The 13,326-nt window shown below is 39.2% G+C and overlaps 1 protein-coding gene across 1 annotated transcript in view; it reads left to right on the forward strand.

Annotated features, from left to right (window-relative positions):
• KIF1C (kinesin family member 1C) overlaps positions 1-13,326 on the forward strand; it is a gene marked incomplete in the record, with an annotated part of 1,373,479 nt that overhangs the window by 1,220,722 nt on the left and 139,431 nt on the right. Inside the window, 3 exon segments of the mRNA XM_044077100.1 lie at positions 8,124-8,207; positions 8,971-9,151; positions 11,298-11,370. Coding sequence (XP_043933035.1) covers positions 8,124-8,207; positions 8,971-9,151; positions 11,298-11,370 — 338 coding nt within the window.

The following is a 13,326-nucleotide window of genomic DNA, read 5'->3' on the forward strand; positions in this document are numbered from 1 at the left end:
TTTTCATGTGTAGCAGAAAATCTATGTGCTCTGTCCTCTAATTATACCATTTTTGAAACGTCCCTTCTTGAGCAATCTCATACTCAGCCAGCCTTTTCTTAATTTAATCTTCTGCTTTTTGCAGTTTTATCAGCTCATCTGAATATCTGTTTATAGCTTCTTTCATTTTTTTTCTAGCCTTTTGTTATTTGAGTTGATTAACTCCTTCAGGTACACATTCTTTAATAGTCCACACGTTTTTGTCAGCACTTCTGAGTTCTGACAGCAGCCTATTCCCAGATATCTTCCAAATGCTTTTCAGTCTCAGTATGATATGTTTTCTTGGGTGATTGCAGTTGACCTTTTCTTTAAACGTCTTTTTTCAGCAGAACTGTGAGAAATGGCCAGTAGCTGCATCCTGTAAGCTTTGAGGGAACGTAAACATTAGCCCATCTTGAGTTATTTTTGTTTTCTTGCTAACACTTGAGATTTTGGGTAGGAAGGACAGATTTATCCTGACTTTTCCATGGCACATGAAAACTTTTTATCCAGACCCTGTGTTTCCTAATTCTGGAGTTGCGTTATGGGCCATAGAAATGTAAATTGAGGGCGTAATGAAGACTTAATACCCTCATAGTCTGTCCACCTCCCTACCAGTGAGATTCTGTCTGAGTGAAAATAAGTTGCACTTGACTAGGGCTATTTCTGTAGTTCTCATTCTTTCTGTAGGTTTGCCTTGTAGATTCCGAGAGTTAATCAGGAAAAAACTGTCTGCTATGTAGCCTTAAAGTCCTAAAGTGAAAAGATACAGTCTTTGAGCTTGCAGTCTGTCTCCCAAGTTTGTCTTCGGTTGCCTGCCATTTTTCAGGGCACACATTTTTTATTAAATCTTAACTTGGTACCACGGTAGGTCGAAGATTAATATCCAGGGCTCACTTTTTTGTGTGGAGTTTAATTATTTTATTCAAGTCTGTTTTTATGAGTACTCATTTCATCCCACCTTGTACAAATGTGCTGGATTACTGGCTGTTGAAATCCTAGTCTTTGTCGCCTACGTCATTGTCAAAGGCAGACCAGTTTCACATACCTTGCTAACAAGAGTACAATTAAAAAAAAAAAAAAAATTCTTGTCAGTATTTTATGACCTTCCAGGACTTTGCCATGACAGAAAGTCCCTTAGTTTGACACAGATTCTTTCATTTTTCAGAGGTATTTTATGCTTTGGTTCTCTCAGTTAGAAAAAGTCCAACCACAGTTTAAGACCTTGAAGTAGAACCGTACCCACAGACTCAAAAACCTTTTTTTTTTTTTTTTTTTATCATGGTTTGGTGTTTCCTACCTTTTGCCACTCTGGGACTATTTACAGGTCTTTAAATCTTTTTATACGTAATTTGAGTCTGACCACATGGGGTCTAGCATCTTGAAGTGATCCCGATTGTTTAGTCTGCCTCTAGGTATCCCACAATGCAGTGCTTGTCTGTAAAAAAACTACATCACACAGGCCTCTTTCTTCCTAAAGCTCTTGTCATTGCATTAATTTTACATGCATACCCTGCTCTCTTTGTCAGTTAAGTAACATTACATGCCGTTCAGTGACTAAACACAAACTGTACAAATGTCACAGAACACACTGTGTGTGCTTTTTGCTGCTGCTTCTTTTTAGAATGGCTAAATTGCAGTCTTTTGTAAAGCCTGAATTGTATTACTTCGACTCGTCTCATCCCCCTTCACACCTAACTTCTCTAGATGTCAAAGTGTTAAGGGTAATTCAAGCTGTTACCTGCTGCGATTGACAGCTCACAGCAGGAGACTTGACTCGTGTACTGTTTCTTTGTTCTGGCCTTTACTTTCTGTATAGGTAAGGGAAGGACAAAGGGAGCTGTGACATTACAGCATGGATGGGTTTTTAGGAAGGTCTTGGTGATGTCATTTTAAGGAGGGAATTGGCCGGAAAACTACCTGTATTCATTGGCCTTGATGACATCAATGAATTGGAGACTCCAGCAAGCTTTTCCAGAGCGGGATGAACGTTTTTTGAAAGTGAAACCACCACAGTATGCCAAGGTACTGTTCTAGTGAAGAGAAAGTATATTTAAAATATTTTAAATGCTGTATTGTTTATTCATAACAGGGAATGAAAATAGGGAGAAAAAGGAAAGAGAAGTTGAGCATTTAATAGAATCCTGTTGTCCTTTAATTTTATTCTTGAAAGTTCTATACCATGCTTGACTGTTTCCTTTGCAGACCTTGGATTGACATGGAAGGTGTTCTTTTAACAGCCATTCTTCACTTGCAATGTATATGAGCTTTAGGCTGTTGCGTAAGGAGAACTTGAATTTTTTTTTCTGCAGTGACTTGGTGCCAATCTTGAACCCATAAGTTGTTTTTAGGATGGAATTAAATCTGTTCATATTTCTGTTTTCTGACACATTCTGAGAACTGCAGAGAATCTGATGGAGATCAAAGGTATTATTGCTGTTGAAATGGTCTTTGCTTTTGGGGAAAAAGCTGCAAGCAGATCTAATATATCTTCTAGAACTGTTCAGACATATATATTTTGTACTTTTCTGGCAGGATTTTTGCAAGTTTGCACACATGTATCAGCTGTAATAAATGTCAGGCATAGTTAATTAGATATATCTATTTCTTTTAACTAATTTATCTCTTTATGTCCCTTTACAGTTTAGTTGCCTGATATTTGATCATCTTGTAAGGGTAGGGGTGAGGATTTTTGTGGCATGCTGTTCAAAAAGGTTACCTGTCCCTGCTGCTGTTTTGTAACTTGGGTGAGTTTTGAAATGCAGGCATAGTTTACTTACACTGGCAGACCATTTTACATAGCTTTGCTAATGCTGACAGTGAGAGACATTTCATTTAATTCTCAGTGTTGCATTTTTTTGCGTTGATGCTTGCCTTAATGTTTGAGTAGCTAGGTAACTGAAGCTATCTTTGCCTGATATTGACTGGTGTTGCTCTCAGTTAATACCCTATGTACTTTTATTGTGTGGTGAATTTTACATAGTCTTTTACTGAAGTTTTTTATCCCTGTTCTCCTTTTGTGCATGCCATTTGTTTTTCCCTTTGTGACTCTGTTTAATTATTTTGACTTTAACTACTTTGGAGTGTTTTTCTTGGTTCTCTGCCAGCTCACTTTACTTTTATCTGACACTGTCTTCCTGGCATGCCTTTCATACAGATAGTATTCTTGTTCCTCAATTCTACTTCTGGGCTTTGTTTAGGAAAACCGTTGTGCAGAACATGTTACCTTTGTCAGGTCCCTTCTTCCTGCTGGTAGCCCAAGTAAAGTTATTTAGTTTTGCCAGTTTCTCACAGTGTAATTAAGTTCAAGAGACTCCTCTTTAGTTTGCCGCCCACTCCCCACCCTTTACTGTATTTTGCTTAACCGTCTGCTCATGTCTGCCTGGGTATTTACAATGTAAAAGATTTGTCATCTACCATATCTTTTGTTATAGCCATATACTTTGTTGTGGTTACTTATTTGTAGATGATTCTATGTGCAGATGTGGAAAAGAAGCTGTGAATGTCTGTGATTGTATTTATAAGTATGGGCTGAACAGGGGAGATATGGCTCGGTACATGTGGCTCATAGTATAATTATAATAGCCTTTCAAGGCAGCACAGAATGTAATTGATGGTAGGCCGTTACACCGAGCCCTTTTAAATTTGTACGTCTAACATGAACTGTCCTTTTTTTATAGTTGTTAATGAGGTTGTTGGGTTGGTCACTTAACCCTTTTTAGGCACGATTTGGGCCCCTAAGTTCTGTACGGCACATTTCAAGTCTTCATTAATCCTAGAAAGGTTAAAAGAATGGCCAGTGACATGTACCAGAATCAAATCCTCCTCCGATAATCTTTGCTGCCAGGCATAAGGACATTGCAGCCTTCCAGATAAATAGGTCCTGGATCATGTAGGTAAAGGCAGGTAAAAATAGGGATCTTAACTACTTTTGCATGCAGTCAGTGGAAGTCCCCATCACAAGAGTAATACTAGATAGCATGAATTCCAGTATAATCCTGAGCTTGTTCTTGATTGATCTGGCATTATGTAATGCATCCATGGGCAGTACTCTGGGGGGGGGGGGGGGGGGCAGGTCAGAGATGTCTATGGTAGTGCCCTTGGCAGCATCACAAGACGGTGAGAGGTATTGGTCACCATGGTGTTTTTACCATAAACTTATGCTGCTTCACTCTGATGTTCTCACAGCCTTCTGTGTCCAGATGCACAAGGAACTGCTGACACTGGCCCTGTGACTCTTACCCCCCCCCCCCCCTGTTATATACAAAGAAGAGACTGAGGAGTCAACAGAGTTTCAGAAGGGTGTAGGGCCAAAAGGTCTCTAAGACAATCTTATTAAATAAATAAATACTGTCAGCAAGGCAGAATGTACTAAGAATTAACATCTATGTAAAATGTTAGCAGATAGAGATGCAAGAACACAAGATTTTAATGGGGATAAAACTGCAATTTGCTAAAAACAATGCCTAAAATGTGTAGTCCATATTAGTAAAATATTACCTGCAGTCAGTATCTGAATCATACCAGCTTAAATTGTAAACAAACATAATTCAAACTACGTAAAAGACCTACAATTTACTGATATTCCTAAATTCTTGCATGTAGCCCAAGAAACCTGTAGAATCAAAGTTCATGATATTAAACAACAAACTCTCAAAAAATCCACATATTCAAGCGATGTAATTTCCAGCAAAACATACATTTTTTTTTGCCAGATCTGAGGACAAGCTTTGCTTGCCAAGCAAGATATGTGGCTTATTTTTGAGTTTTAATTCTAGCACATTTGGGGGTGGGTGCTCAAGGAGTCTATATTGAATCAGCGAACGCTTAAAAAAGTGAACGCAGATTCATCGACCCTGTTTCAGCGAATGCTGAAAATGACGAAAAAAATTGCTGGGCGGTTTCGGGAGATAGCCGTTTCCTCCACTGTGATGCGATCTCTGAGTTGCTATATTTAAGTAGGGGGGGGGCGAAGCCCCCCACATTAAATGCTGTTTTAAGTTTTTTTTTTTTTGCGGAACAGCGATTTTTTTTTTTTTTTTTTTTTTTCCCCCCTGGGAAAAAAATCGCTGTTCCAAGTGTTTGGCATTTTCAGCGTACACTGAACTAGGGTCGATGAGTAAGCGTTTGCTTTTTTAAGCATTCGCTTATTTAATATAGACCCCTGTCAAGTACCCACTCTGGACACCCTTTTCTTTCTCCTCATAAGACTTTCTTGTTTTTGATGAGGCAGAAAGGCTCAATGTCCTCAGGAAAAATTCATGTCCAGTCTGGATGTTTAGCTTGGTTAACCCTACTCTCCGTTTACGTATCTTCCAAACACCATTTCTGGACTGAGCTTTCGTTGTGGTGAAATTTCTGCCATGAAGAGCTTTTTCTCTGCTGTAGTTCTTAGGAGCTTATCTATCCAAAAGATTGTAGAATTTTGTGGGTTTGTACATCTTGTTAAGACTAGACATTGTGGTTGAAAGGCTTTTTGAAGTGGTCATACTTTTTTTTTCTTTGTCTTTGCTAATTACGTATTCTTCATAACTGAAGTATCATCTCGTTATAGATGGATCTGATTTAATGTTTACAGGAGGCTAGGCAGGTTGCTATAGTTGTATGAATATTGAGTACGTAGAAACAGCATATGAAGCAAAACCCCCAAAATGGAACATCTTGAAGAGGCAGTCTACTGTTGTGCACCCTGGTTAATAGTATGTTTGACAGCTAAGTTATCTAACTTGATAAATGCAGCTCATCGCGTTCACTTGCTGCAGATTTTGGACGCTAGCCATATGTTCAGGTGAGAGACTGTAATATTCGCTTCCTTCCTTAAAGTAAAATAAAGGGCAGGAGAATCTTTCATCTCTACCCTTCGTCAAGTAGATCTACTCATAGGTTCATAGGTAGGTACTAGGCTATCTGCCCGAAGGCATTTATAAGCCTAGCCGGAATGTGTTGGCTTTCGCCGCCCCCTTAGATTAGTTCCCTGTGCCTCTGTCCAGCAGATCCATTGAAGTGATACATGACTAAGTATTTGGTGAAGATGTTTACCACAAGCTGAGGGAGATGTACAATACATAGCTCTAATGGGTGAAGGCCATATAGCCCTTGGCTGAGTATGTGGCAAATTCTGTGCTACATATACCATCTCCAGGCTTATTACTATTATCTTTTCCACAGACAAAAATCAGTTTTTGTGCATGTTATCTAGCAAGATGGAGGGTTAAACACACTGAAGAAAGAACTGCCTTTACGGCTTTGTTTTAGATAGTTTTCTGTGATAAAAAGATGACACATGAAAAATTAAATAAATGTTTCATCAGTTTACCAAACATCACGTTACTGAATATAAGTTTGCTTTTTCCTATTGTTACAGTAATGGATGCCTGCATACTAAAATGGTCCATTGCATTACCTGAACTTTAAAACAAAATCTTGTATGGCTGTAACATAAATATGTTTGTCTAACTATTGATGCATAAATTAACTAATGATTAGGAAATGTATTTCCACAGTACTGTATTTCTGGGCTGCAATGTGCAATGGTGCTCTGACTGGTATTATTGCTACTCAGCGCTTGTTTCTGTGGTTTCATTTCCAGCTGGAGTACCCTCTTTGTGGGGTATGCATGCTCTCAATGTATCTGTTTGGGTTTTTACCAGGGCTTCGGTTTCCGTACACATTTTAAGGACATGGAGGTAGGAAAACCGGTGATCTTCTAAATTACCTGTATGCACCAGCAGCATAACTAGGCTGGGACAGAGGGGGCTGCCACCCTGGCCGCAAAGTGTTAGAAGATGGGATCAATTGATCCTGATCACTTTTCAGTGCATACCAACATTTAGAAATAAATGCGGTTATTGCATTTAAAATGAAAACGGAGTGCTGTAGTACTCTAGGTATATACTCTGACAGATTTTCTGCTGAAATAAGTTTGTGGCAGGTACTGATGCACACCATTTTTCCTGATCATTTGTAACTGCATTTTGTTCATTTCAGAATCTATTTGGTCATGTTTGTAGCCTTTCATTAAGAGTTAAGATGGTTCAAAGTTTGAAAGGCAGAAGTGCATTTTAGGTCTTGGCTTCTTGGAATTCTGGGCTGTTTACCCAGCCTTTTTTGACTACATGTAGTCCTGCCTTACATGGGGTGAAGAAGCTGAACTGCTTTGGGGGCTTTTCTTTTGTTCTGTGTTCACTACAGGGAGTATCTTGAGGGTAAATGTTTAACTGTGAAAAATGCTAACTGCAGCAGTGTAGTTCAGAGATGTGCTTTTATGACAGTTTGGGATTTTGTCCTTCCATGGCTAGAAATTAACAAGGGAAGATAAATTTTCTTTACTTTGTAGCTGTGTATTACTTGTTTAGCTCCTTGTTGCAGTAGTTCTGACTACTGGGACTTTTGCCGCAAAAGGCCAGTTGTCCAGCCCAACCTCCAGATGTTTTATGCAGAGACATCCTGACAAACTGGGGTGGAAAGTGTCTGCTACACCTGGAAGGGGGGAGGGTATTGAGTTCTGGAAATCAGGCTTCCAGCCTCTTCTTGTTCAAGTCCTTTATGGACAGAGGCAGTCTGTAAAATTACTCAGAGTTCCAGCACCCAAAGACCCACTACCCCCATCTCATATCAGGGGAATTAAGATATAATATTGTTATATCCTGGGTATTATTGCCTAGGATTGTAAAGGCTCTTGTGCCATTAGCCTAGTCGTCTCCTTTGAACCTACAATGTGGTGAAGTGTCAGTAGATAGGATTACAGCAGTGAACTACTCAAATGTGTACTGTTATGGTAAAGTCTTAAACGTTTGTTCTGCCTACTTTATGCTGTTTGTAGGATAGGGCGGGGTTGGGGGAAGTTACAGTACTCAACTAACATAATTAACTTAAATTAATTGATGAGTGATGTGCAATAATAATGGATAATTGTCTTGAACTGATTGAAGAAGGCTGATGTATTTTTATTTAGTTTTTTTTTTGTTAGCTAGCACCTGTTATTAAAATGTATTTCAGATTGATTCATTATATACAGACATAAGCAGTGTCATTCAGAGTTGCTGCATTTTATTAAATTTAAATGTTTAGTTTTGTGACACTAAATCATCCACTTTTTTTGACAGTGGTTGTAACACTGGAGCCGTGCGAAGGAGCCGAGACATATGTCAATGGAAAATTGGTCACAGAATCCATGGTGCTTAAATCTGGCAAGTTGTTCTCATGGTTTAAGTATACTTTTCTGAAATGGTTTTGCCCATGAGGTCCATCTAGTAACACAACAGGGGAAATGAATGCTCTCACATAGATGATCCTACTTTTGGAAATAAACTTGTTATCCTGGCTTGGGGACCTATTTTACTTGAAGATCTGTTTTTCTGTTGCAATGACTTGGTTTTGCATTCTACAGCTGCTTTACACACAGTGGAAATCACAAAGTGAGGGGTATTAATGAATGGTTGTATTGCTGTGTATTTACACGTTTCTGTGATAACAAAAGCACATCCTTCAGGCAGAAGTGCATGTAAAATTGTCATCCTGTAGACTTTATACTACATCAAACTGTGTAACCTTCATGGTTAGGGGAAGGGAACAAGCTCCTAAACTCTTGAAATCTATAGGAATTGAGTTACTGGGAAGAATTGGCAGTATAATTTTCACTCCCAAAAAAACTCTTCCTACACAATAGTGCGCATATGCTTATTAATTACAAGTCCTTCCCCAAGCATGACCTTGCCAGAAAAGACAGGATATTGAAGTAAATGTAAACAGCTGGGCCAGTCCAAGGCTTTGGCTGTATGTGGCTGCTGTTTAAGATTTTTCTTCGCCTCCTATTGTTTAGTTAAAGGTACTTCAATTTATTCCTTACTGGTTAATGTAATCAGCATATGCTGTAGCAAATTTCTATCTTTTGGGTGATTGGCTTGTTTGTTCAAATCATTAAGAACCATACTTGCATGTTCCTGTGCATAGGTAACAGGATTGTGATGGGCAAGAACCATGTCTTCCGCTTTAATCACCCTGAACAGGCACGGCTGGAGAGAGAGCGTAGTATAAACCAGGAACCCCAGGTGGAAGCCATGGACTGGAACTTTGCACAGAAAGAGTTGCTGGAGAAACAAGGAATTGATATCAAACTGGAGATGCAGAAACGGTGAGTTGACTCCCATGACCTCTATACAAAGTAAATTGTTGAGTAGACCAAAGAAAAATTCCCAGTACCAGTTACTCTGCAGCAGTGTAATTATTGGGAAACCTACATATTGCTGGTGCTGTGTTCTAGGCATGTACTACTACCTTTTACCCACCTTCCTTACTTCTGCTAATTGTTGTCTTTATGTCCTCGTTAAGAATCTTCACCTGTCCCTAGCTGTCTTTTTCTGTAGCTTTTAATTTTTTTTTCTGTAGGAAGGCAATGCTTTATTTTCATTTAGTCATCTCTGTTCTGTGTGAAGACAGTGATCTCATAGGTAGGTACTAGGCCATTGGCCCTAGAGCCTGTATAAGCCTAGCCAAAAAGGTACTGGCTTTCTCCACCCAAGAAAATTATTTTCCAGTGCCCCTGTCAAGCAGAGCCACAGAAGTGATCCCCAGGGTGAAATTCCTGTTTCCCATCCAATCATCAGGATTTTTCTTGAGTGCTAATGAGAAACTTTGATATAGATAGGTAGTTTGTTCCAAAGTATGGGAAGTCTCTGGGATAGGAATCTGTCCCTCCAGCATGTTCTGTTTATTGTGGTGATAAGGTTTAGGTCCGTAGAGCATGTAGCTCGAAGGGATTGGGATTAAGTGGAGCATGTCCAACAGCTCTGGGTTTGACATAGCTTTGTATGTTAGGCAGAGATCGCCTCTGAGTAGGCAATATGCAATGGAGAAAAGTTGGATTTTTTTGAGACGGTTTGCGTAGGGCATCTGTTTGAGGCCTGTAATCCTCTTTGTGAGGTATTTCTGCGGCCTTTCCAGTTGTAGATGCCTTGAGGTACATACCAAAAGGGGCGTTGTACTCTATAATGGGTCTAATGAGTGACGAGTAAAGGGGAACAGTGACCTCTTTTTTACTGGATGAGAAACCTTTTGTGATGAGGTGTGCCACGTAGAAGGCTTTCCCAACTATTGTGGGAATGTGATTATCAAAGGAGAGACTACTGTTCACTTGTGTCCCAAGGTCTGTTATACTTTTGGTGTTAAGTAGACTACCGCCTATGTGGTAGTTCATGGGTACAGAGTTTTTACCAAAGGGGATGACGCTACACTTTTTGGCATTGAGCTTGAGGTCATGGCTTTGACACCAGGCATCTGTCTCAGTGAGGCCTTTTTGTAGGATGTCCACATCGTTAGGAGTTTCGGTTATGACTCCTCGTTTGCAGTCATCTGCGAATTTCGTTAGCCAAAGACCTTCTTTGTTAGCCTGTACTTCAGAGAAGTAGATACCAAACAGGAGAGGACCCAGGACTGAACTATGTCCTTTTAGTTTGCTGATTTCTTTATTTGGGAGTGGCTGTTAGGATGTAAACATAATCTATGGTGCATCACAATACATTACATATACTTTGTGCTTCACAGAAATGAAGATTTGGAGTATTGCACCTGGCAGCGGTTATTTTTTCATTCTCTCTACCTGCCAGTTATCAAGTCCTTTTGTGATCTTATCAACCTACTTATTCAGCTTATAGCGAGAGCTAGTCATGAAGCATTCATCAAGGTTGTCTGTGTGTGTCCCGCATCAGATGACTTATGTGCTTGCAAAACAGCCTGCTAATGTCTTCTCCCTCCCATGTAAGCACTGTCAAACATTCTTCACATCATAGGCTATGCCAAGTGGATGGGACAGTTCTGATTCAACATTTAATGCTGCTTGCTCTTCATTACAGTGGATTGAACTACCCCCCCTTGAGTGAGCCAGTGTTGGACAACTCGGTACCATATGTGATCAGCCTCTCCAGTACCCAGGGTATTGGTCCTAGCTCATTATCTAACTACATCATGAAGCCAGCTGCCATAGAGAAGTTTTATTCTTGGTTATTCTTTCCATGTATTGTGCTGAGACAGGAATTTGGTGAGAAAAACGGTGCACTTTACTACTGCTTACTATGTACAGTACTGTGGATCCTAGGTAGATGGGCACTGCATGTGTAATTGTACTGTCAAAAATGTTGGAATTAATTGTTTTTCATACATAGTTTCCTTTGTTTGGATGCCGAGTTTCAACATTTTGTAGCATCATATGAGTAGGTAGTTTCAGAATGTATTTTAATCATGTGTGCAGTTGTCTTCATCTTGTTTTTGTTGCTCTCTGAAAGGTTGCAAGACCTTGAGAATCAGTACAAGAAGGAGAAAGAAGAAGCGGATCTCTTGTTGGAACAGCAAAGGCTGGTAAGTGATGGTTCTTGTGGATTTGTAGGATGTAGTCAGTCTGTTTATAACTGCACAATAGTCATGTAGTCTTAACTAAAGGCAAGCTGTCTTAGTTGGGAGTGTTTAATTGTGGACATTAATTTAGTTGATTGGTACAATCACATCCTGTTTTCTTTTGCCCCTATCCAGGCAACTCACCTGTAATTTTCTTTTGCCCCTATCTAGGCAACTCACCTGTAATATGTCACCAGAGTTTGTTCTCTGATTTAGTGTGCATTTGTTGATTGTAAGTATTCATGCTGTTTGAATAACCCTCATTGAAAACTACATCTCCTAAGATCATTAGAAAAGGGGTAGACTTTCTAAAATGTTTTTGTCTCCCTTACACCCCCCCCCGCCCCCAACCATGCCTTTCAAAATAGTTGATTGTACAGTTCAGCAAAGTAGGTTTACTGGATTGTAGTGTTATTGAAGATTTGAAGCTTACCAGTGTCAGGAAAGTGATTTTTGATAAGTCTTACTATGCCATTCTAGTTAGGCTCTCTTTAGGTTATTGGGCAAAGGGGGGGGGGGTTGGTGATGTTATTTCATTTGGAGTTTAACATCCAGCATTCTATTCCACCAGGAAATTTGATTGTGTAGACTGTGTTTGTGGGTGTATTACTTGCATATATTTAGCTTGGCAGAAACACACTGTCAGCACTGTGAAGAACATACCTGAGTGGTAGTTCTACCATCCTTAACACTGTTGTCATAAAAAGGTGTATTGGTAGTCATGGTGTGTTTTCAGATATAGGTAATATAATTTATTGCTAAAGGCAAAAAGTATCTTTCACTGTAGCTTGTTTCTGGATATTGACCCTTTCATAGGATTGATTTGTACCCTTTACTCTCCAGTCTTCCCTGTGGTCAGTTTGCAGTTATCCAGTGCCATTTTAGTTTCCTTTCTCAGATTTGGTTAACTGATCATAGCAGCATGCTGTGGACAGTCTAGCCTGGTTGGTGGCGTTCTATTACTTGTGCCTGAAATTTTTCTTTTATTTACCTTGTAGCGCATCTCTGCTGTGGAGAATTTGAGTATTTATTTCATTTGTGGTAGGCATCCTGGTTAGTTTTGCAAATAAATAAATTCTTTGCTGCATTAGAGCTTTTGTATTTTTTAATTGGATCAGTATTTTGTTTTTCTTAATTGGTTGTATATCCAGCTTTTTGTTTTTCAAAAGGCTCCATAGACTCGATGTAAAAAAAAAAAAAAAAACCCTGCCTAGCTTTATTTGATGCTTTAAGGGTCTTTCAGCAGGTAGATTTATCAGTCGTTTTACCCAGTTCTGCCTCATTAAAGGAAAATGTTTCATTGCATTCCATTAAATGAAGTAAGACCATAATTTTCTTGTGTGCATAAAACAATTTAACTTAAATGCCTTGTTACTATTGGGAGACCTAATGGAATGTTGCTTTCTCAGCTACAAGTAGGAAATGATGAAATGTCATCTGATGAAGTTTTGTTACAAGACTAAAATGCAGTGTATAAGCGTTAGTGTGTGTGTTTTTAACTGTCACTTACACTTATTAAAAGCGTTCTTTAAAGGTGGTTTGGATCCCGGTTGTCCTTCCTGAAGTGCCTTTTCATTTTGGTTCTTAGTTTTGTTCTTTGGGCACTTATCCACTCAGTTTTGTTTTTTCCAAGTGTCTAAATCCATAATCATAGACTCCATGTACGTGGGTGTCATTGATACATGGTAGGAATGTGTTGTTTCTCCAATGTAAATGATACTGCATTTCATTTGAGCCCATTTTTGGTGTACTAACAATTAATGTGTGTTCATTCCATGTGAAGAGTATTAGTATCATTGATTGATTTAACTGCTATACTAAGGTTATAATCATCAGTGGATTTAGTCATCCAGAGATCCTTGTCAATGTTAATTCAGAGAAAGGAATGCACAGAAGGAGGGGGCCTAGTATTGAACCCTG

Source organism: Protopterus annectens, chromosome 7.part0 (assembly GCF_019279795.1).
Source record: "Protopterus annectens isolate FY-2018-M chromosome 7.part0, PAN1.0, whole genome shotgun sequence".
NCBI lineage: Eukaryota > Metazoa > Chordata > Ceratodontiformes > Protopteridae > Protopterus > Protopterus annectens.